The sequence below is a fragment of the Loxodonta africana genome, chromosome 4, assembly GCF_030014295.1.
Source record: "Loxodonta africana isolate mLoxAfr1 chromosome 4, mLoxAfr1.hap2, whole genome shotgun sequence".
Taxonomy (NCBI): domain Eukaryota; kingdom Metazoa; phylum Chordata; class Mammalia; order Proboscidea; family Elephantidae; genus Loxodonta; species Loxodonta africana.
Window position 1 is genome coordinate 169,416,401 of NC_087345.1, and position 20,846 is coordinate 169,437,246.

Here is a 20,846-nt window from a genome sequence, read left to right on the forward strand (position 1 = left end):
GTCAGATGGTTTTCTCCATATGTTGGGATGATCTCGTGATAGATACTTCTCTTAGTTTGTTAATATGGTGAAGTACACATTGATTTTTAATGTTAACCAACTTTGCATTTTTGGGATAAGCTCCATTTGGTCGTGATGTACTTTTCTTTTAAACATTTTTAGGTTCTTTATTAAATTTTGTTTGGAATTTTCTTATGTTCCTGGGACATATTTTCTGTAGTTTTTTTACTTGTAATATTTTTGTCTAGTTTTGGTGTCAGGTAATGTAGAACCGATAGGATGACTAAGGAAGTATTCCTTCTTCCTCAATTTTTGGTAAGAGTTTGTTTAGAGTAGATGTTATTTCCTCCTTACATGTTTAGTACCACCTGGGCCTTGAGTTTTTCTTCATGGGAACATTTTTAACCATAGTTTAAATTTATTTAATAGATTTAAGGATATTCAAGTTATCTCTTTCTTCTTGAGTCAGTTTTGATAGCTTTTAATTTTTCAAGGAAATTATCCATTTCATCTGAGTTGTCAGATGTATTGGTATAAACTTATTCATAACATCCCCTCATTATCCTTTTAACATCAATAGAAGCCATAAGTGACATGGTATCTCTCATTCTTCATAATGATAATTTTTGTATCTCTCATTCTTCATAATGATAATTTTTATCTTTTCTTTTTTTTTCCAGTGTGGCTGCAGGTTTATCAGTTTTGATTTTTCTTAAAGAACCAGCTTTTATTTTCATTGATTGTTGTTATTCTGCTTTGAATTTCATTGATGTATTGTGTGCACTTTATTATTTCCTTTTTCCTGCTTGTTTTGGACTGAATTTGATCTGCTTTTTCTAATTTCTTAAGGCGGAAGCTGAGGTCATTGATTTGAGTTCATTTTTCTTTTCTAATATGGGCATTTAGTACTATAAAGTTCCCCCTAAGCACTGCTTCAGTGGCACCCCACAAATCTGATATGTTATATTTTTCTTTTCATTCGAAGTGCTTAGTTCAGTACTTCATAATTTCCCTTTGAGCATTTTGATTATGATGTTTCTTGGCATAGCTTTCTTCATGTTTCTTCTGCTTGAAGCTCATTGAGTTTCTTGGATCTATAGATTTATAATTTTCATCAAACTTGAAATTTTTTCAGTGATTATTTTTTCCAGTATATTTTCGACTCCTCCCTCCCCCCCTTTCCTTTTTTCATGGCCTCTAATTGCTTATATATTAGGCTGCTTGAAGTTGTCCTGTAACTTACTAATGCTGTGTTATTTTCTTTTCACTCTGTGTTTCGTTTTAGATACTTTCTGTGGCTGTTCTTCAAATTCACTAATCTTTTCTTCTGCAATGTTTAATATATTGTTAATCATATCCAGTGTTATTTTCATCTCTGGGGTTTTGATTTGGGTCTTTTTATATCTTAAATGTCTACTTTTTAACATCTGGTGTACAGTTATAATTATTTTTAATGTCCTCGTTTGCTAATTCTAACACCTGTGTCAGTTTTGAGTCAGTTTCTATTGATCAATTTTTCTCTTCCTTAGTAAGTCAGATGCTCCTATTTATATTTTCATGTCTCCTATTACAGGTATCCCTTTATAGTTGAGGTTGTATTATCTTTGATAAATTTTTATGTTCCACTTACTGCTTGCTTAAAAGGCTTTACGGATTGTCTAGTTTTAACTGAAATGACCTTCATAAAATAGACAGATCTTGCCCAAAACAAGATTCTTACAAAGAAACCGAATTAAAAATGTAAGCAAAATGAATAAGAAAAGGGCTTAGATGACATTTCTTCTAATTCTTTTATGAGTTCTTTGTCAACCACATGAAGAGGCTGAAAAAATGGTTTACTCACATCTGGTTAAGAAGTTGGCAAAAATCAAAATTATGAAAAAGACTTCCAGTGCTCCCAGCAGTAAAGACATACTGGCAGCTTGCAAAACAGAAGGACCAGACTTGGTCAAGAAGCAGTTTTATTATGGGAGAACCAGAAAGCTCAGTTGCCGCACCTGAGATTCACCAGAGGAACCAAGGGAAGATGAATGGGGACTTCAAGGATCTAGGTGCAGATGAGATGCCCTTTCAGGCTGCACGTATCTGTTGGCTTTGATGGTAGGATTCTCGTGGGCAGTATCTCCTGGGGGAAATACCTAGAACTTCTAGATATAAAATGTCAAAGAAAATAGCGCGGGGACATCTAGTTAGTTATCCACATGCAAATTGCTCATATGACAGAGACAAATTACTCCTGCTGTCAAATGTGGGGGTAGGGGGGTGGTGAAGGAAAACACATTCTGGGAACAGTGAGCTTCATTTTTCTTTTCTTGGGTAAACCAGTTAGCTGGTAGATAGCAAAGAGGCCAGTCTGCTGTTGAGCTTGCTGTCTGGGGCTTTTAAGAAAGAAAAAATTTTTTTAGTTACTTCTGTGTCTTCTGGAAAACCTCAAGAATTTAACTGTAGTACATACATGCCAGGCTGTCTCTATGTAATGTCTACCAGTAGCCTTCATTTAGAACCTCCACTTCAGTGACAAGTCGGAGCCATTTGTTTCCCTCATCGGAATGTTTTTTTAAAGAAAACGTAAATAATTTCATATTGCTTATTTTATATATATGGGTCCATTTTTTAAGTGAAATAATTTTTACTTTATCTAGACCTAGTGAATATAAGTATGTGAGATTTTTGTTTGTCTGCAGGCAAAGAAACTTTATACTTAGTTTTTCCTTGGTCTGTATAATCAGCAGCATTCTTTCACTGATGGTTTTCCAGTAGCTCTAGACATGGTTTTATCAGCTCCTTTATCACCTTGGGCCAAAATACCAAACGTTTTCTTTAATCTTTGGCATATAGAAAGATCTGGTATAATGCGTGTTTTGAGTGTACATTTTTATTACTCAGTTTGTGTATGTAATGGGTTATCAGAACTCATCCAAGAATTACTAATACATTCCCATATTGGTGACAGGTGTTCTGTTAAGCATTTAGTATATGAAGAGGCTGTACATCTGAGTTGGGACATTTCTGAATTAATTGTGACAAGCTAATAAGATCTTTTGAAAGTTCCTTTCCAAGCTTTTTGAGCTAACGTTTTCCCTTTGGCCAGTGGGGTAGACTGCAGGTTATTTTTGATACTCTTTAAAAGCAAGTGGGAATATGTTTTCCCTTTGGCCAGTGGGGTAGCCCGCACATTAGTTTTGATACTCTGTAAAGACATGTGAGCAGTTACTGTTCGTTTAGGCCAGATGGCATGTGTCAGCTCCTTTCCTGGAAAGGGAGAGGTATTTGAGGCTGCTGTAGTAAAAACCTTATGTGACTTCTTATGAAGCTCTTCTTTCATTACATAAAATAGTACTTCTAGAAGCTTTTCATTATAGAACACTGGGCACCTTTTTCACTTAGAGGAATTTTTATTAATTGTCTAAATTCTCTGTTTGAAATTCTGCAGTAGCAAATGATCATTGATTATATAAAACTAACACAGTGTTTTAGGATTAAAACAAATGAGAAAGAATTCATAGAGACAAGCAGTGAGTGAGAGACCCTCTTATATTTGTACTACTCCTCTAAGCTGCTTACAATTAGGATCCGAATTTAGTGGTTGGCTGGCACTGGATAACCTGCTCACAATACCGTGTGGGGTACATGAACCAGAAGCCAAACCAGTTGCCGTCAAACCATTTCAGACTCATAGTGACCCCAGGTGTTGCAGCCTAGAACTGTGCTCCAAGACCGTCCTGACTCACAAATCAGCCATGGATGGTTTTCTCTGCATTAGCACTGTGAATCCTAGCTCTTGGCTTTTAATGTGTATAGTCATCACCTTAAATGGATTTTTTTTTTTTTTTAAAATATTTTGGAAGAAGCATAGGTAGGTGAGTGTTTATAAATTCTACAAGCATTTGATTTTCATTTATCTTGACTAAATCCTAAGGTGCTGAATTTCAGCGATGCTTTTTGTTTTATCTTTACATCCAGATATGGGTTGTGAATTTTGGGCATTTGATAAAGAGATTTTTCCATTTTCTGGTTTTCTTGGTAATTGTTTTTAAAAGTATGTTTTATTTGAAGACTTATCAAAATTTTCATTTCTTCAAGGTGTTGACTTTAAGGTGAAAACAATTTCAGTGGATGGAAATAAGGCTAAACTTGCAATATGGGTAAGAGTTTTTAAAATATATTTTAAATTAATATTAAGCAAGCTTATTCCTTTTAGGAAAGCAGAAACTGATTTGTGTAGTATTCCAGAGGTGAATGAACAATTTGTATGAAATGGTGTTTGGTAGCTCTGATATTGATTAAAACTATTACCTATCTGCTAGAGGGAATCATTGCTATTGATTGTGTTTCCTTAAAACACTGAACTAACACTAAAGACAATTGTTGGGGGCGGGGAAGGGAAATGAAGTGATATTTAGAAAAAAAACTATTTTTCATGTTGTTTAGTATAAATATTTACAAAATTTGAGTTTGTCAACTTAGGATTTATTTTTAATACTGAGACTCAGCCTTTCTTTACTGACTTCTTTTCATTTCCGTGAATCCAGTCGTAATGGCTCTGCTAACTAGACTTCTTCATGCTAGCGCTGAGTGAGATAGCATTAACTGTCAACAAAAACAGCCAGACCCAGAGATGTTCTAACCAAGGCACTCGGCGTCTGTGTCTGTCTGTCGCTCTCCTACCTGTCATCCATCTACCTATATATTTATCTATCTAAATATGATGATTGCTAAATATACATGTTGTAAAAAATACTACTTTATGTATCTAGTTTTCACATGATTATCACATACTTCGATAATGAAATATGGTTATATATGAATATATGTATCTATTACATATATAATTTCTAATAATATACTATTTTATATTTTGAATTTCCACAAATAAATACCTGTGATAATTATTGTAATATCCATTTATATAACATGAATATAATAAATAATATTGAAACTGGTCAGCAGTCATCAATAGAGAAGACATTTATTTTGGTGGTTAAATGATAAATGCTGCCTGTGTTAAAAGCTATGGCTGCTACTCAAAAGGTCTACAGTTCGAATCCACCAGCCATTCCTTGGAAACCCTATGGGGCAGTTCTACTCTGTCCTATAGAGTCGTTATGAGTAGGACTTGACTTGACGTGCCTCAGTCACAGATTGAGGCAGCAGGCGTTCATGAATTGTGTAATCTTGTTTATCTTTGTGATGTCCTCTGAATGGCACACTATTTCTAACTCACATTTTATCCCAAAGTAACAAGTAACTATGTAAGCATGTTTAATGCTTTTCTGTCAAAGTTTTGATAACGTACAATCCTTTAAATCATTGTTAGCCTGTTTGTTCTTCTATCCCAGTGTATTTGATATCAACCAGCACACTAATGGCCAACAGAAAACAATTTGGAAAATTCTGGCCTAGACCATAGTGACATATGCTGAAGGATTTGAGAATGCTGTGTTCTTTCTGTGCTAAAGTCGCGGCATGATTTTCCACATGCTTTTCATTGTTGATTTATTGCCTCTTTTTACCCTTGCTACTACTTTGTGAAGTATACAGATTAGAGGGGGACGTAAGGTTGAAGGTTGCGGGGAGATCTTTGCCTCATGCAAGAGATATTTTTAAAAGCGATTTTCTAGTTTCTGCCTAAGAAGAAGACAGGCAGGTATTATTGAAGTGACAACTTTACTGTTGACTTATGTTTTTTAGAGAAGAGAGGCTTTTCATCTGACTTTAAGAATAATACAGGCTCATTCTGAAAAAAAATAAATAATTGCGACAATAAGAAATTATAGTAGAGAAGAAAGTTCACTTTTAACTAGTGTCCATATTTTAGTGAATATCCTTTAAAATATCGAAGCACGTGCATATATATTGTCACATACATGTATATGCAGTTTTCCAAAAGGAAGGGATTATGTATTGTTTTATAACTTGTTGGTTCCCCCTCCCCCCAACGCACACACACACTGCGTGTATTTCTCCCTGTCAATGAATATAAAGGTACATCAGTTTAAAATGGCTACCTGGTATTCCATCCCACGGCTGTTCCTTAATTTAGTCAGTCCTCAGTGAATGATATTTAAATTGTTTTCAGTTTTCCACAAAGAAAAGCAGTGCTTTGGTAGGCATTCTTATTTATACATCCGTACGCACCTGTCTCCTCCTTTAGGATAGGTTCGTAGACGTAGGATTGTGGGCTCAAAGAGTGTGAAGATTTAGCACTGATACATACCAAAAGGTCTTTTTAAAAAATCAGTTTATATTCCCTTCAGTTTTATTTTCAGATTCATTCTGTATACCTCAGTCCACGCTGTGTGTCGGCAGTCTTTTTGTCTCTCTGAATGAATGATAATTTCACTTTTGTATGCATTTCTTTTGATGAGTAAGATTTTCTCGTGTTATTGTTTTTAAATGAACTTTTTAATATGCTTTGCTTATTTTATATTATCACTCATCTTTTTATTTGTCTTTATATAATAAAAATACTAATTCTATATTATATGCTACAATATTTCCAAGTTGTCATTTGTCTTTAAAATCTTATTTAAGATTAATGCGGAGTCCTTGCTGGCTCAAACAGTTAACACACTCGGCTGCTAAGCAATAGATTGGAGGTTCAGATTCACCCAGAGGCACCTCAGAAGAAAGACCCGGTGATCTTCCAAAAAATTAGCCACTGGAAAACCTGTGGAGCACAGTTCTTCTCTGACACACATGAGGTCTCCAGGAGTTGATGGCATCTGGTTTGGTTTTTTTTTTTTTTAAGATGAATTTGTGTTTGAGTTCTGATGTATGTGTGTAACATTACCTCTTTGTCATATGCTACATTTTTTTTTTTCAGTTTGTCATTTACCTTCAAAACTTGTTTAGTGTGAGTGTGTGTGTATGTCAGTGTCACACACATACACAGACAGAGACAGAGAGGACAGAGATGTTCTTGCCATACCAAGGTTTTAATATGTATATGATCACATCAGTTATTTTTCTTCGTAGTGTCTGGGTCTTATGTCATACTTAGGAATGCCTTCCAACGCCAAGATTAGAAATACATAAACCACAGTTTCCTGTAATTCTTCTTTAATTTTTATTAGTGAACCCGCTTAGAGGCTCCTTCTAGGATCAATCAAATATGAATAATCACGCACAAGCCCTGTCCCCACTGTCTTCGGGAAGCACATGGACATCATGACCTAACTGGCACCGTTAAGGGTTTTTCCTTCTGTTGTCTTTTTACTACAACCCTCCCTCACTCCAGTTCCCTACATTATGTTATTTAGTTTTCGTAGCTCCTTCCTAGCCTTTTGTTTATCCCTTTCTATCTTTAATAATCTCGTCTCTCCTTCTTACGTCAGAAGATAAAGCCACAGGATAAAGACAAAAAGCTCTAGTTCTTTTTATCTTACAAAGATGTCATTACATTTACCACACACTCCTGTTCTGAAAACAAACACATGGAAAGATCTAACTTCTGACTATTTTAACATATACATTTTATAGCTGTTAGAGCCCTGATCCAACAACCATGGCACAGGTTTATTTTGCCCAACTAATCACATCTATTTAAACATTTTAAAGTGAATCCAAAACTGTCAAGACTTCATACATCTGGCCTTAGTAAATATTTATGTGTAATGTGTGAAACTCATGAATAGTCTTAACGTTGAAACTTTTTTTTTGCTCTAGTCTTTTAAAATATTAGCCTTTATGGATTTTAAGTGATTGTGTGTGTGTGTGTGTGTGTGTGTGGTGTCGATCTCCTTGAAGAACAGAGGCAACAAAACTCCTATTTGGCTACTTTCTGCTAGCTCTGGAAATTAATTTAGTGACGTTACAGAGACAGTTTCAATACGTAAGTAGAATTTTTTATTTTTGTCATAACAAAAAGTCTTGAAACTAAAATATTTCATGTTTTATCTTTGGCTCACACTATTTGCTAAAGGAATGGAACAATGCTTGAAATCAGAAGTATGCATAAAAAACAGCTAACCCTTAAAATTCCAAATTTTGTAACAAGACAGAGTCTTGTCTTTTTCAATAATGGTTTTCCCCCTTTTTCAAAAAAAGGAAAGGCCTGTAGCACTCAAAGTTAATGTTAAATGCTAAAACAAAACAACTGCCATCGAGGGGATTCCAGCTCGCAGCAACTCCACGCAAGTCAGAGTAGAATTGGGCTCCATGGGGTTGTCAGTGGCTGATTTTTTATCAGAAGTAGATCACCAGGCCTTTCTCCTGAGGTGCCTCTGTGTGGACTCAAACCTCCAACTTCCTGGTTAGCAGCCGAGTGCATTAACTTTGCACAAGCCAGGGACTTTGGCCTATATCATGTTATCAAAATTATAATCTGCTTTACAAGCATGTCTACTTCATGTTATGCAGGCTTTAGTTTATATTATTGTTCTTGAAAAGTTCAGTAAAATATCTATACAAACTGAGTAATTTTAAATATCAGAGCCTAGTTCCTTCGAGAGAGAGATTTTTGTAAAAAGAGAAATCATTTTGTTTATCACTCATAAATTTATGTGCTTAGAAAGTTTAATTTTCCCATTGCATCACTTTGACTTGGTGGGGGTGGGAAAAGGTAATGTGTCTGTACTGTACTGGTTTTGGTGAGAATCTGGAAGCAAGGAATTCTACTAGTTCTTCTGCATTTATGTAGCTTATCTATGAAAGCTACAGCAGTATATCCACGGGGAACTGCCGGAAATTCAGGCTGGATTCAAGAGGACATGGAACCAGAGATGCCATTGCTGATGTAAGATGGATCCTGGCTGAAAGCAGAGAACTCCAGAAAGATGTTTGCCTGTGTTTTATTGCCTGTGCTGTGTGGTGGATCATAACGAACTATGAATAACATTGTGAAGAATGGGAATTGCAAAAACAGTTATGTTCATGAGAAACATGTACATAGATCAAGAGGCAATTGTTAGAACAAGGGGATGCTGTGTGGTTTAAAGTCAGGGAAAGTGTGCGTCAGAGTTGTATTCTTCCACCATACCCATTCAATCTGTATGCTGAGCAAATAACCCGAGAAGCTGGCCTGAAGGAAGAAGAACTTGTGTCAGGATTGGAGGAAGATTCGTTAACAACCTGCGCTATGCAGATGACACAACCTTGCTTGCTGAAAGTGAAGAGGACTTGAAGCACTTACTAATGAAGATCAAAGACCACAGCGTTCAGTATGGATTACACCTCAACATAAAGAAAACAAAAATTCTCACAACTGGACCAATAAGCAACATCATCATAAACGGGGAGAAGATCAAAGTTGTCAAGGATTTCATTTTACTTGCTTCCACAATCAACACCCATGGAAGCAGCAGTCAAGAAATCAAATGACGCTTTACATTGGGCAACTCTGCTGTAAAAGACCTCTTTAAAGTGTTGAAAAACAAAGATGTCACCTTGAAGACTAAGGTGCGCCTGATCCAAGCCGTGGTGTGGTGTTTTCAGTCACTTCATATGCATGTGAAAGCTGGACAGTGAATAACGAAGACCGAAGAAGAGTTGATGCCTTTGAATTGTGGTGTTGGTAAAGAATATTAATTATACCATGGGCTGCCAGAAGAACAAACAAGTCTCTCTTGGAAGAAGTACAATCAGAATGCCCCTTAGAGGCAAGAATGGCAAGGCTACATCTCTCTTACTTTGGACATGTTATCAGAAGGGACTTGGAGAAGGACATCATGTTTGGTAAGGTAGAGGGTCAGCAAAAAAGAGGAAGACCCTCAATGAGATGGATTGACACAGTGGCTGCAACAGTGGGCTCAAGCATAACAACAGTTGTGAGGATGGGGCAGGACTGGGCAATGTTTTCTTCTGTTGTACATAGGGTTACTATTAGTCAGAACCAACTTGATGGAACCTACCAACAACATAATGTGAAGAGTGGTGGATGTGCAAAGTGGTTTACATTTAAGTTTATTTTCCTCTTAAGTTTCTCTTCTGGGTCTGTAAATTACCTCAGCTCCATCCTACCTATTGTTTTTGTCTTAAATCATTCTGTACTTTAGCCAAGCAAAAAAAAACTTGGTATTGCTGGAGCCCCTCATTACAGTTTTAAAATTCCCCTCCAGTCTTATAAAACTGTATCTAAAGGAGCTCCTGCTTGTCCCATAGCTAAGCCTACATGTGTAACAGTGGACTGGTAGCAAGTAGAAGTTTGACATGTCTAAACTCTTCTTCAGGTAACTTTACATCAGCGGACTGCAGACCTTTTCATAGAGGGCCACATAGTAACTATTTAGGCCAACTCTAAAGTGGGCAATATGGCCTCTGTTACAACTACTTAACTGCTGTATAGCACGAAAGCAACCATAGCAATACATAATCAGATGGGCCCGTGTTCCAATAAAACTTTACTTAGTAATCTTTATATAATAATAATAATGTATATATTATATAATATATAATCATATAGGTGGTTGGTGGGCTGCGGCAGCAGTTTGTAGGTCCCTTGAAGCCACAGTCCAAGGATGGTAGAAAGAAAGAAAACAGAAGGAACCAGACTCAGAAGTAGAGGCTTATTTATAAATTAGTTTATTTTTTTCAGCAAACGTTGAGCAACTGTCCTGGGTTAAGAATTGCTCTAAGCACTGGAGTTAAAATGCTGATTAAGCCCATGAAGTTCTTGTCCTCATGAAATCTACATTTCCTGGTTAGTGTATAACTTCAGTTTTTCACCAACCATTATGTAAGTCAGAAACACTATGTAACCAGGAATGGTTTGGTTTTATGCATTGTCCTAAAAGAAGATAGATAGAAGGCACTTTAAGAAGTCCAATCTGGAAATTCCTTACTGAAAATAATGTAATTCTCTTTAAGCCAATGGTTGTCAACCTTGCCTTGACTGTACATTAGAATCACTGGGGAAGATTTAAAAATTTCTATCATACCCTACACCTGTAGTTTTGTGGTCTACACCTGTTAAAATATTTAGGAGTTCCATGTATAGAGTTTGAGAACTATTACGTTCAATGAAATAGATTTCATGTATGATAAAAATCTTAAATCCAAAAGGGTAGAAAACCTTTATTTAGGTGCCTTTTTCTAGAGATGGGTCAGTGTATATTAATTTTATGTAATATTTGTCAGTAAAAGAACACAACTTATTTAAATTCCAGGTTTCAGATGAGCTCATGCATTGATATTATTTTTAATAATGCTGTTTGACTTTCTATTCTTTAAAAAAACAAAAACAAAAACCATTGCCTTCCAGCTGATTCTGATTAATAGCAACCCTATAGGACAGAGTAGAACTACTCCATAGGATTTCCAAGGAGCAGCTGATGGATTCGAACTGCTGACGTTTTGGTTAGCAGCCGTAGCTCTTAACCACTGTACCACCAGGGCTCCTCCATTCTAAGTATATTAAAATTCTGTTATTTATACTTGCTTTATTTAATAATAATTGTCACTTTTAGGATACTGCTGGTCAAGAGAGGTTCAGAACATTAACTCCCAGCTATTATAGAGGTGCGCAGGGTGTTATATTAGGTATGTATTTATTTTTAATACACCATTTAAGAAATATGCTCTTTTATTATAGATTACAAGAATTTCTAATTTTCATAGTGTAAGAGGGTCAATAAGTTTTCATTTTTTTAGGGCTGCTGTTCTATAACTTAAAGTTATATTAACTTCATTTAATAATTAACGAGTATTAAAAGGTATTTATTTTAAGCCATTTACCTACCAATTAAAAAATAAAGATCAAACTAATTTATTTGGTTTAAAAGCGTGGGTTGATGAGAGCATAACTGAGGAATAATCCACATATACAGTCAGTCTGTTTGGTCTTCAGTGATAAGCATATTAATATACGTTGCAGTTTATGAGACTGTTTTTTAGTAGAATCTGTCTTACCAGTCCTGAAAAATAGCATAAAGCACTTAACGCTACTGATTTTTAATCAAAGTTTAAAAGCCAAATATGAATTTACCGTATAATTTGTTGAAAATTGCTTGCCCTTAATATTCCTGGGAAGCTGTTTAAAATGAATAGTGATCAATTGTAGGGAGAATTTCTTTTTTCTATCATGATATATGAGGCTTTGGCTTCATTTTTCTTAACTTGAAAGTGACTCTTACCATTTTTGTTCAGCATCTTCTAAATTTAGAAAATACTTTCAAAAAACTCTATATTATCTGTGGTGATATAAGATGAAAGTGATAATAGAGGAAGACATTCAAGAGTCCATCTGTACATATTTTTTCGAAGTTGAAAATTCTGGTCCTTGCAAGAAAGAAACTAACAGGGTCATAGATATTTAAATTCATATAAAATGTTTGAGATTTTGCCTCAGATCCAAATCTAAACACTTTAAATTTTCTTACAAACTTTTATCATTATGGATGAGGACAGCAGTTGTTTTGCTTAAATTCAGTTATCACACAAAATATATTTTCATTTCTGTTATAATGTCTGTTAATAAAATTGAAGTGTGTGTGTGTTTTTAATATACTTGTTTTTTTCATCTGCATCAGTAGGCACTGATTGTTAAGCACTGAAAGCATAGAAAAAGTACAGATTGCCTATAGAGTAATATTAGCTCCTAGTTACACATCAGAAATGTAGTAGCATTGCTTGTTATTTTTAATGCTTATTTAATGAATGACTCTTAACTTTTTCAGTCTATGATGTCACAAGAAGAGACACCTTTCTTAAACTGGATAATTGGTTAAATGAATTGGAAACATACTGCACGAGAAATGACATAGTAAACATGCTAGTTGGAAATAAAATTGATAAGGTAAGAAGGCAGACACACTTGGCATTCTGGCTCAATATTTTAGTAGCTTTTCTTAATCTTTGCATTTATCTTTTAGGAAAATCGTGAAGTTGATAGAAATGAAGGCCTGAAATTTGCACGAAAGCATTCCATGTTATTTATAGGTAAGTGTGTGGAGAGCTGTCCTTTCCTTGTTAATGAGGAATTTTAAAATGGGGTTTCTCCTACATGTTTCCCTTTATGAACAATAAGGTGTATTTATTCAGTTCATAGCTATCTTTTGCTATAAAATTCTCACTATAGAATCATAGAATCAGGTCCTTTTTTTTTTTTCATTCTGTAAAAATAAAAGGATTACATTATGTGAAGTCAGAACATTTTATGAAATGCTGTTAAATGCCTCTCGGATTTAACAGCATTTCATAAAAGCCTGGCACTGGTAGATTCTGTTACAGGCATTCAGTGCTAAAGTTGTACTTTGCTGGTCTGTGTGCTAGTAGCATTTTAAATGCTTAACCTGAGGCCCTTCCCTACATTTTCTGAACTAGAACCTACATTTTAATAAGATCTTCATGCGATTCATATACGTATTAAAGTTCCAGAAGCACTGTAGAACAGGGATTGGCCAGCTAATGCATGAGCCAGATTGGGCCCTGCCACCTGTCTCTCTTAGTGGACTTTTTACTGGAGCACAGCCGCGTCTTTTCGCCTATTTGTCTGGCTGCTTTTGTGCTACAGTGGCAGAGGTCAAGAGTTGTGACCCTGTGGTCTGCAAAGCCTAAAATATTTACTGTCTGGTCCTTTACAGAATAAGTTTGCCAACCCCTGGTCTAACAGTGGATTAACTATATCAGAATCACCTGGGGAGCTTTTAAAAATTATAGGTCCCCAGGCCTTAATTATAGATCTGAAGCAGGGCCTGGAAAGCAAGTTATAAAAGCACCCTTTTGATTCTGACGTGAAGCCAGCTTTAGGGATTACTGACTTAGCTATTCTTCTGTATTAGAACCTGCTAGAAATCAGTATATGGAATTGGAAGAATATCCCATAGAGATAGAAGCATGGTAGGAATTTTCTGAAAGGAATTTGAGTACTGCCTTTATTGCTGGGCATCTTTCGTTTCTATACATTAGTTTATTCGATAAATATGTATTGAACACTGAGGATATACCAATGAATAAAATGGACAAACTCCTTGCCTTCATGGAGCTTACATTCCAGTGGAGGAAACAGACTTAAATATGCAAGTAGTGCTGTGAAAGGGAAAAAAAGAGTGTAAGGGGAGAGAGAGTGACCAGCCCTGGGTGGCAGTTAGGGAGAGTTCTTTGAGGCAGCACCATTTGATCAGGAATCTGTCACATGAGGATAGAGGGGAGGATCATCTCAGGCAGAGAAAACAGCAGATGTTTTCTGAGGTAGGAACCAGCTTAGTGTGTTCAGAGAACAGGATGAAAGCTTGTGGGCTGGAGCATGGTATTTATTTAATGTTGCTGACAGCTTCCTCTTTCTTCAGATACTTTAAAGAAATTGTTGGGAAGGGTGATGATGGTGGGAGATGAGATTAGGAAAGGAGGTAGGGTAAAGAGATGGATTTTAGTGTAAGAGTGGTAGAAAGCACAGGTGTCGTGATGTAATCTGATTCTCTTTGAAAAGATCAAAGATCATTTGCTTAGATAATGGCCTATGAGAAGAGAAAGTAAGAGGCTAGTTATCTCTTGCAGTGGTCCAGATGAATGATGCTGGTAGATTTGACTAGGGTAGCTGTAGTAGGTGGTGAAAAGTTAGCAGATCTGGGAGATACTAAACTGATAGGGTATGTTGGTAGATTGGGTATGGAAGATAAGAAAGAACAGTCAAGGATAAATTGGGTTTTGGGCATGAGCAATTAGGTGAATTGCACTGCCATTAACTGGGATGAGGAAGACTGAGGTAAGAGCAGGTTTGGGTAGCATAGTCAGGAATCAAGAATTCTGTTTAGAGATAAGAATGGACTGCCTTTCAGATATGCAGTGGACATGTTAGTCATTGGTATTTAGGTGACCTTCAAGGTTATGGGTTTGGAGCGATCACTTCAGGAAAGAATGTAGACAGAATTCAGCGAAAAAAGGAGGTGCCAGCAAGTCAGACATGCCAGTGAAATAGGGGAATTACCAGGAGTGTTTGGGTCCTGAAAGTCAAGTGAACAAAGTATTTAAAGAAAGGAAGTTTTCAGCAATATTAAATGGCTGCAAGGTGTCAAATTAGGTAAGGGCATTGGATTTGACAAGATAGAACATGTTGGTGGTCTTGAAAAGAAAGTTTTCAGTGGAGCGGTGAGAAGGAAAGCCTACTTAGAATCATTGGAAGAAAGATAGGAAAGTGGAAACAGCCTACGTAGGTAACTCTTTAGAGGAATTTTGCTTTGAAGGAGAATAGAGAAAGAATGCTAGAAGGATATGTTGGCTGGAGGGCAGGTTTTCTTGTTTTTTAAATAAGATGGAAAATAATTTCAGCAGGTTTGTAGGCTGCTTGGTAATGATCCAGTAGAGGAAGCATGATCTTTAGGTGAATTAGAAGGAATGGGAATCCAAGGAAGTGGAGAAGGCACCTGTTGCTGTCCGAGTCGATTGCAACTCATGGTGACTGTGTAGGAGGAGTAGACCTGCCCCCACTGGGTTTCCAAGGCTGTAATCGTTACGAAAACAGACTGCCACAGCTTTCTTCCGCAGGGTGGCCGGTGGGTTCGAACTACCGAACTTTTGGTTAGCAGCTGAGTGCTTAAACATAGCAGCAGGGATAGTTTACCTATTGTAACAGGAGGGAAGGCAGAGCATAAGGATACATGCAGACAGTTTGAGAAATTTGTTAGCGGGATGATTAGTAGATAGTTTGCCAGATTGCTTCTGTTTTTCTAAACGTAAAACTAGATCATCAGCTGAGATGGAGGAGCTTTGAGATGAAGGACTAGAATAGTCATGTAAGACAGTGAAAAAGGGTAATTGACCAGAGGACTGTAGTAGTGAGTGTTCACTTGAGTTTCATGAGCATAAAATTTAAAATGGGACCAGTCTCATGGGTGGGGATTATTTTATCCAGCCACACATACGTAGCTGCCTTGTGGCAGGCACAGTAACCAGATTAATGGTTTAACTTGGGCCTCAATTTCCCTATTCTCAAATGGCAGTACTGCCTGTTTCAGGGGTTAGTTTTAAGAACTAACTGAAAATTAAGAAAATTTTGGCATTATTTGAATTAGGTTTTTCAGTTTACAATTCTATCATAAAATGTTGGGCTTACATATCAATATTCTTAAGGATATGATTTAAAGAGCTCTATTTTTTTTTTATTTTGAGAGTTGGGGGAAATTGGCTAACATTAACCCTGTGGTGAGAAATTGTCGATTTGGCTCTTAATATATTGTTTTGGCTCTTGATATATTATGCCATAATAATTTCCCAGAAAAACTTGGGAATGGGACTGGGGAGGAATATACCATGACATTTTTCCTTGAATTTCAGAGGCAAGTGCAAAAACCTGTGATGGTGTACAATGTGCCTTTGAGGAACTTGTCGAAAAGATCATTCAGACCCCCGGACTGTGGGAAAGTGAGAACCAGAATAAAGGAGTAAAGCTATCACACAGGGAAGAAGGCTATGGAGGAGGAGCGTGTGGTGGTTATTGTTCTGTGTTATAAACTCTGGAAAAACCCATCTCTTGCATATTTGATCAGATAGTAACATCATTCTGTATATAAACTCTTTAACTGCTATTTTAGGGACCTTGCAGTTTGCACATACTTGTTTTGTATCATGACAGTAAATATTTGCGGGAAATCCCACTCATCGGCTTTTCCAGGTAACGTGTTACGATAAGCATGCAGTTTGCAGTCTACAGTTTTTTATGTAACATAAAATAGGTGTACCTTTATAAGTACATTTCATTTTATGGTTTACATTTATCATGTAATTTTTAAAAATCCTCCTTAGTATATGTTGATACAAGGTCTGCTTTTGATCTCCTTTTTGCTTAAGTACTCCTCTTGATTATTGGAACTCCCAGAAACACTGGGAGGCATACATATGTCGTCAAACCTGGCAAATTTCCTTTCAGGAATAACAAAGAGCATGATCCCACAGCTTTTCTAGGATGTCTGCTGACAGATTCTCTTTTAGCATTAAGAAAAACTCTCATTACAGGAAGTAGCCCAGGCCAATTTATAATTCAATTTCTATTTGTTCTGATGATGCTTCCAAAGCAGCGTTGATCTGTTAAAGCAGTTTGGTCTTACTTTTTAATTTACTTCAATGAGTAACTCAGTTGTTGGCCTGGAGTTTTTAACCCTGTGGTCTGTATGTTGGACTCATGGCCCTCTTGTGTGGCATTTTTAGTTCTGTGGTGGTTGGCAGTGACAGTAAGATTTTCCCCCGTTTTGGTTTCACAGGGACATGAGTAGTGTGTTCATTGTAACTCATATAGTTCTGCTGACTTTGAAAACCAACCCCCTTTTGTCATAAATGTTGTTAGTGTTTGTGTAAGTACCTCAATTGTAACTTGTTTAATGTTTATGAATATATGTATCTTAAGACTTCCGTAAATGGCTAGTTGATACTCAAAAACCTATTTCTGTGTTTTGAGGGGTAGGAGGAAAAATAACACTAACCGACAATTTGAGAAAGGCTTTTTGCTTCCAGATTCTGATATGTGTGGGAAAATAACTGTTGCAATGAAAATCTTGATAATTTACTGTAACCGGTACAACTTGTACAGACTAATAAATTTTTTCCACAGTATTCGGTTTTCTAACCTCTTGCTATTCTACATTGTATATATTTTTCCCTCATATGTTATTTAATTTACTTTGATCTCTGATATTTTAATCACCCAAATAAATTGTCCTTTAAGGCTGGTCACTATAATACCCCTCAGTAAGATTCCAGTATTAATTTCTGGGCAGTTTGTTCTCTATCTACATTTGTAACTGATGAGCATTTTTGTGGGTCACCTTTGCGGCAGGTGTGTTGTTGGATTTACTTCGTTGGCTTCTTTCTGAAATGTCCATCTTCACGTATGAAAACCTCACGTTCTACTTAACACTTGTTAGACTATATTACATGTGATTAAAGGTTTTATACATTCTGTACATTTTTACTAAACAAAGCATTTACTACTATAATGTTGGAGGAAAAAGGTAGCTAACAACATGTACGTATGATTCGTTAGTGTAACATTGAAACTTGAGATTTGTATATTTATGTGGAGTGTATATTGACACGACTTTTCTGTTTATTGCTTCTGGCTCCTTGAGCTGCAATAATCTTTATTTCTGTGCATTGGATTGTTGTCTTGATTTGATCAGAATTTGGATACATATGAGTCACTTGAATATGACTTGAAAAACTAATTTTGTTTGATTTACATTGTAACCTTTTATAGTTTTTGAATAAATACAATAGCCTGCTTTCCCTAGATGCATTTGTGGAGGAAATATTGTACATTTCCCCATTACTCGCATCAACTAAGGAACACCTGAATACAGTGTTATTCAAATGTTATTATATTATGTGGCTTTCGTTTGTCTATTTTGTTGGAAACTTACTGTTTCATAGTGGAGGTTTCGTGAGTGAGGTAGTTGTAATATCTAAAAGCAGTCACTTCAGTAAATGAGGATTTTGTTATTCTTTTCACAAACCTTTGAAATAGTCTTAAAGTGCCTTTTGCAGATAGTACAAGTTAGAACAATTAGAATATAGTGTTTTGAGTTCTAGGAATACTGACATAGACCTAAGCAAATAAATAATTGACCGTATTACATTTCTATTGAAAGTAATAGTTAACATTTATTGAAAGCTTCCTTGGTGCCAGGTGCTGTTCTAAGTGCTGGATTGTTCTATTAAACCTCACAGCAACCTTATGAGGTTGACACTCTTATTATCTCCATCTTAAAGATGAAGATACTGAAACCTAGATATGTTAGATTACTTCCCAGAGACCACTTAGCTGATCAGTGGTGGAGCTGGAGTCCAGTCAAGGTATTTTCACTCCTGAGGCTGTACTCTTCACCACTGCTCCTTTTTTATGACCAGTTACTAGCTTTTTGTGGTAACCCAGTAGGTTTAAGGTAGTTCCCCTGTTTCCTTATCACTCCCTTGTTATATGCATAGAACTAGTTCACATTTATTGGTTATAGAGTCATTCCCATTGATGTAAAACAACTCTGTAAGTCATTTGACCTAAAAGTGAAGTAGGTGGTCTTTTTAGTCCTTCTACCGTCGGAATTGACTCGAAGGCAATGGTGATGGTTTACTGTTGGCAGTGGGGTGGGGGGGAGGGGGATGAAAAACCCTGAGTTAGAAAAGGTACAAAGGGGATTTATGGCACATTGACATCCTATTTCTAATTGGATATGAAAAAAAAAAGAATTTAAACCTGGGAACAGTCCTTTGCTTGAAATTAAAATCTGGTGGGTGTTTCCATTTCAGGGAACTTAATTGATGTCTACAAAGTCATACTTAGTATTGAGCTTCTTATTGAGTGCAGTGGAATTAGACTTAATTTTGATTCATTGTAGTTTGTATACTCAAGAAATATGCACAGTTCTGTACTAAGTGTAGCGCTGGTCCATAGCTCATAAGAGGCTTCTCCATAAGTACTTAGCTTACTCTGGATGGTATAGACTTATATCCATGATATCTTTAAATACAGCTTAGTGTGTACTTTTTCTAACTGATTTTCAGGTGGACTGGAATAATCCTTCAGGTACCACACACTGTAGGTCTTCTCAATATTCAAGCATTATCCTTAAATTCCTTGGCACCCGTTTCACCAGTAATACTTAAGAAGTTTTTGTCCCATATGTATTTTCCATAGTTAGATACAGGAGTAAAAGCATGTAGTCAGTTTTCAGAAGACATTTTACCGGTTCTGATCCCAGCTCTGCCGAAGATAATCAGCTAGAGACATCACTGTAGGTTTTGTCTGGAATTGTTAAGCTGATAGGCAGAGGCAACAGGCTGAGTTAAGACTCAAGGCTATGAATTTACCTGGGAATTGCTCTTTTTTTTTTTAAATGGGAGCATCTATCAGGTTGGGAAATGAACTCAACTTCTGTTACATTATGGGACTTTAAATTTTACTATTGTTGTTTAGTTGACTGTTCCATATTTAGGAATCAATAATGTTTCTGATTATATAAGTGGTGCAAAGCCAGCCTCTGGGTTAAAGCTCTTTCATACACACAAACATACACACTGATAGGGTATTTCTTTTTCTCTTCAACCTGATAGCAACAAATTATGTAATCGTGTTTGTGTTTATTTGATTACTGATAAGACTGAGCACTTTAATGTATTTATTGGATATTTGTACTACTTCTTTAGTGCCTTGCTCCCAGTACCACCACTAATTTTTTGGAGGGGGTAACTACTCTCCCCCACCCCCCATTAGCACATGTGGTTTGGGTGGGATGGTTACACCCCCAGCTCTAGGGTTGCCTGGTCACCTTTAGCCAGTGCCATCCCCATCCCTGGCCATAGTGAGTGGTGCAGGGATAGGCCTTTGGCTCAGATCAGGCTACTGAGATACAAGGCGGTGTTTGTTGAGGGCTCCTCAGGGGCTGCTGAAGGCGCCTTCTTGGGTACAGTGCAGTGTGAGGGCTCAAGTTCTGAACTTGCTGCAGCACGTTTTCCTAACCTAGGGGAGCCAGCCTGATGGCAATACCGAGAAAATGAGAGGGAATGGGAGCTGAAGCCTGCCGCAGTTTGGGAGCTGGAGCCCTGCCACAGTCTGGGACTTCCGGGTCAAACCAGACCTGAAGTCAAGTCTATTTCTGGGCTTCGCACTTATGTGAGCCAATAAATCTCTTTTTTTGTTTAAATGTTTGAATTGAGTTTTCTTGCAAATGAGTGTGTGCTGTGTAAGTGTATGTTTTTTTTGTACATCGAGTTCAGTATGTTGATGTTCATTTACATAAGGAAGAAAAAAGTAAAACCACCGCTTGAAAAACCACTCTACTCTTAAGTAACTTAACATTTTAGTGAGGTTACTTTGATATATTTATTTATAGATTGGGGTATATATATATGTATATGTGTGTATATATATTACATGTATATATACATATACACACACAAGCACATATATGTATATATATGTATGT

The 20,846-nt window shown here is 36.5% G+C and overlaps 1 protein-coding gene across 2 annotated transcripts in view; it reads left to right on the plus strand.

Moving 5' to 3' along the window:
- The window catches only part of RAB18 (RAB18, member RAS oncogene family), a 38,022-nt gene extending 20,541 nt beyond the window's left edge, over positions 1-17,481 (plus strand). Inside the window, exons 1-6 of one of the 2 annotated variants that reach the window (XM_064284956.1) lie at positions 1,963-2,100; positions 4,084-4,145; positions 11,406-11,478; positions 12,615-12,733; positions 12,810-12,876; positions 16,210-17,481. In XM_064284956.1, coding sequence (XP_064141026.1) covers positions 2,058-2,100; positions 4,084-4,145; positions 11,406-11,478; positions 12,615-12,733; positions 12,810-12,876; positions 16,210-16,385 — 540 coding nt within the window. In that variant the 5' untranslated portion in view covers positions 1,963-2,057 and the 3' untranslated portion in view covers positions 16,386-17,481. Of the gene's footprint in view, positions 1-1,962; positions 2,101-4,083; positions 4,146-11,405; positions 11,479-12,614; positions 12,734-12,809; positions 12,877-16,209 lie in introns of those variants that run through there. The other variant, XM_003410531.4, reaches the window with a different exon arrangement.
- Positions 17,482-20,846: the final 3,365 nt, after the last annotated feature.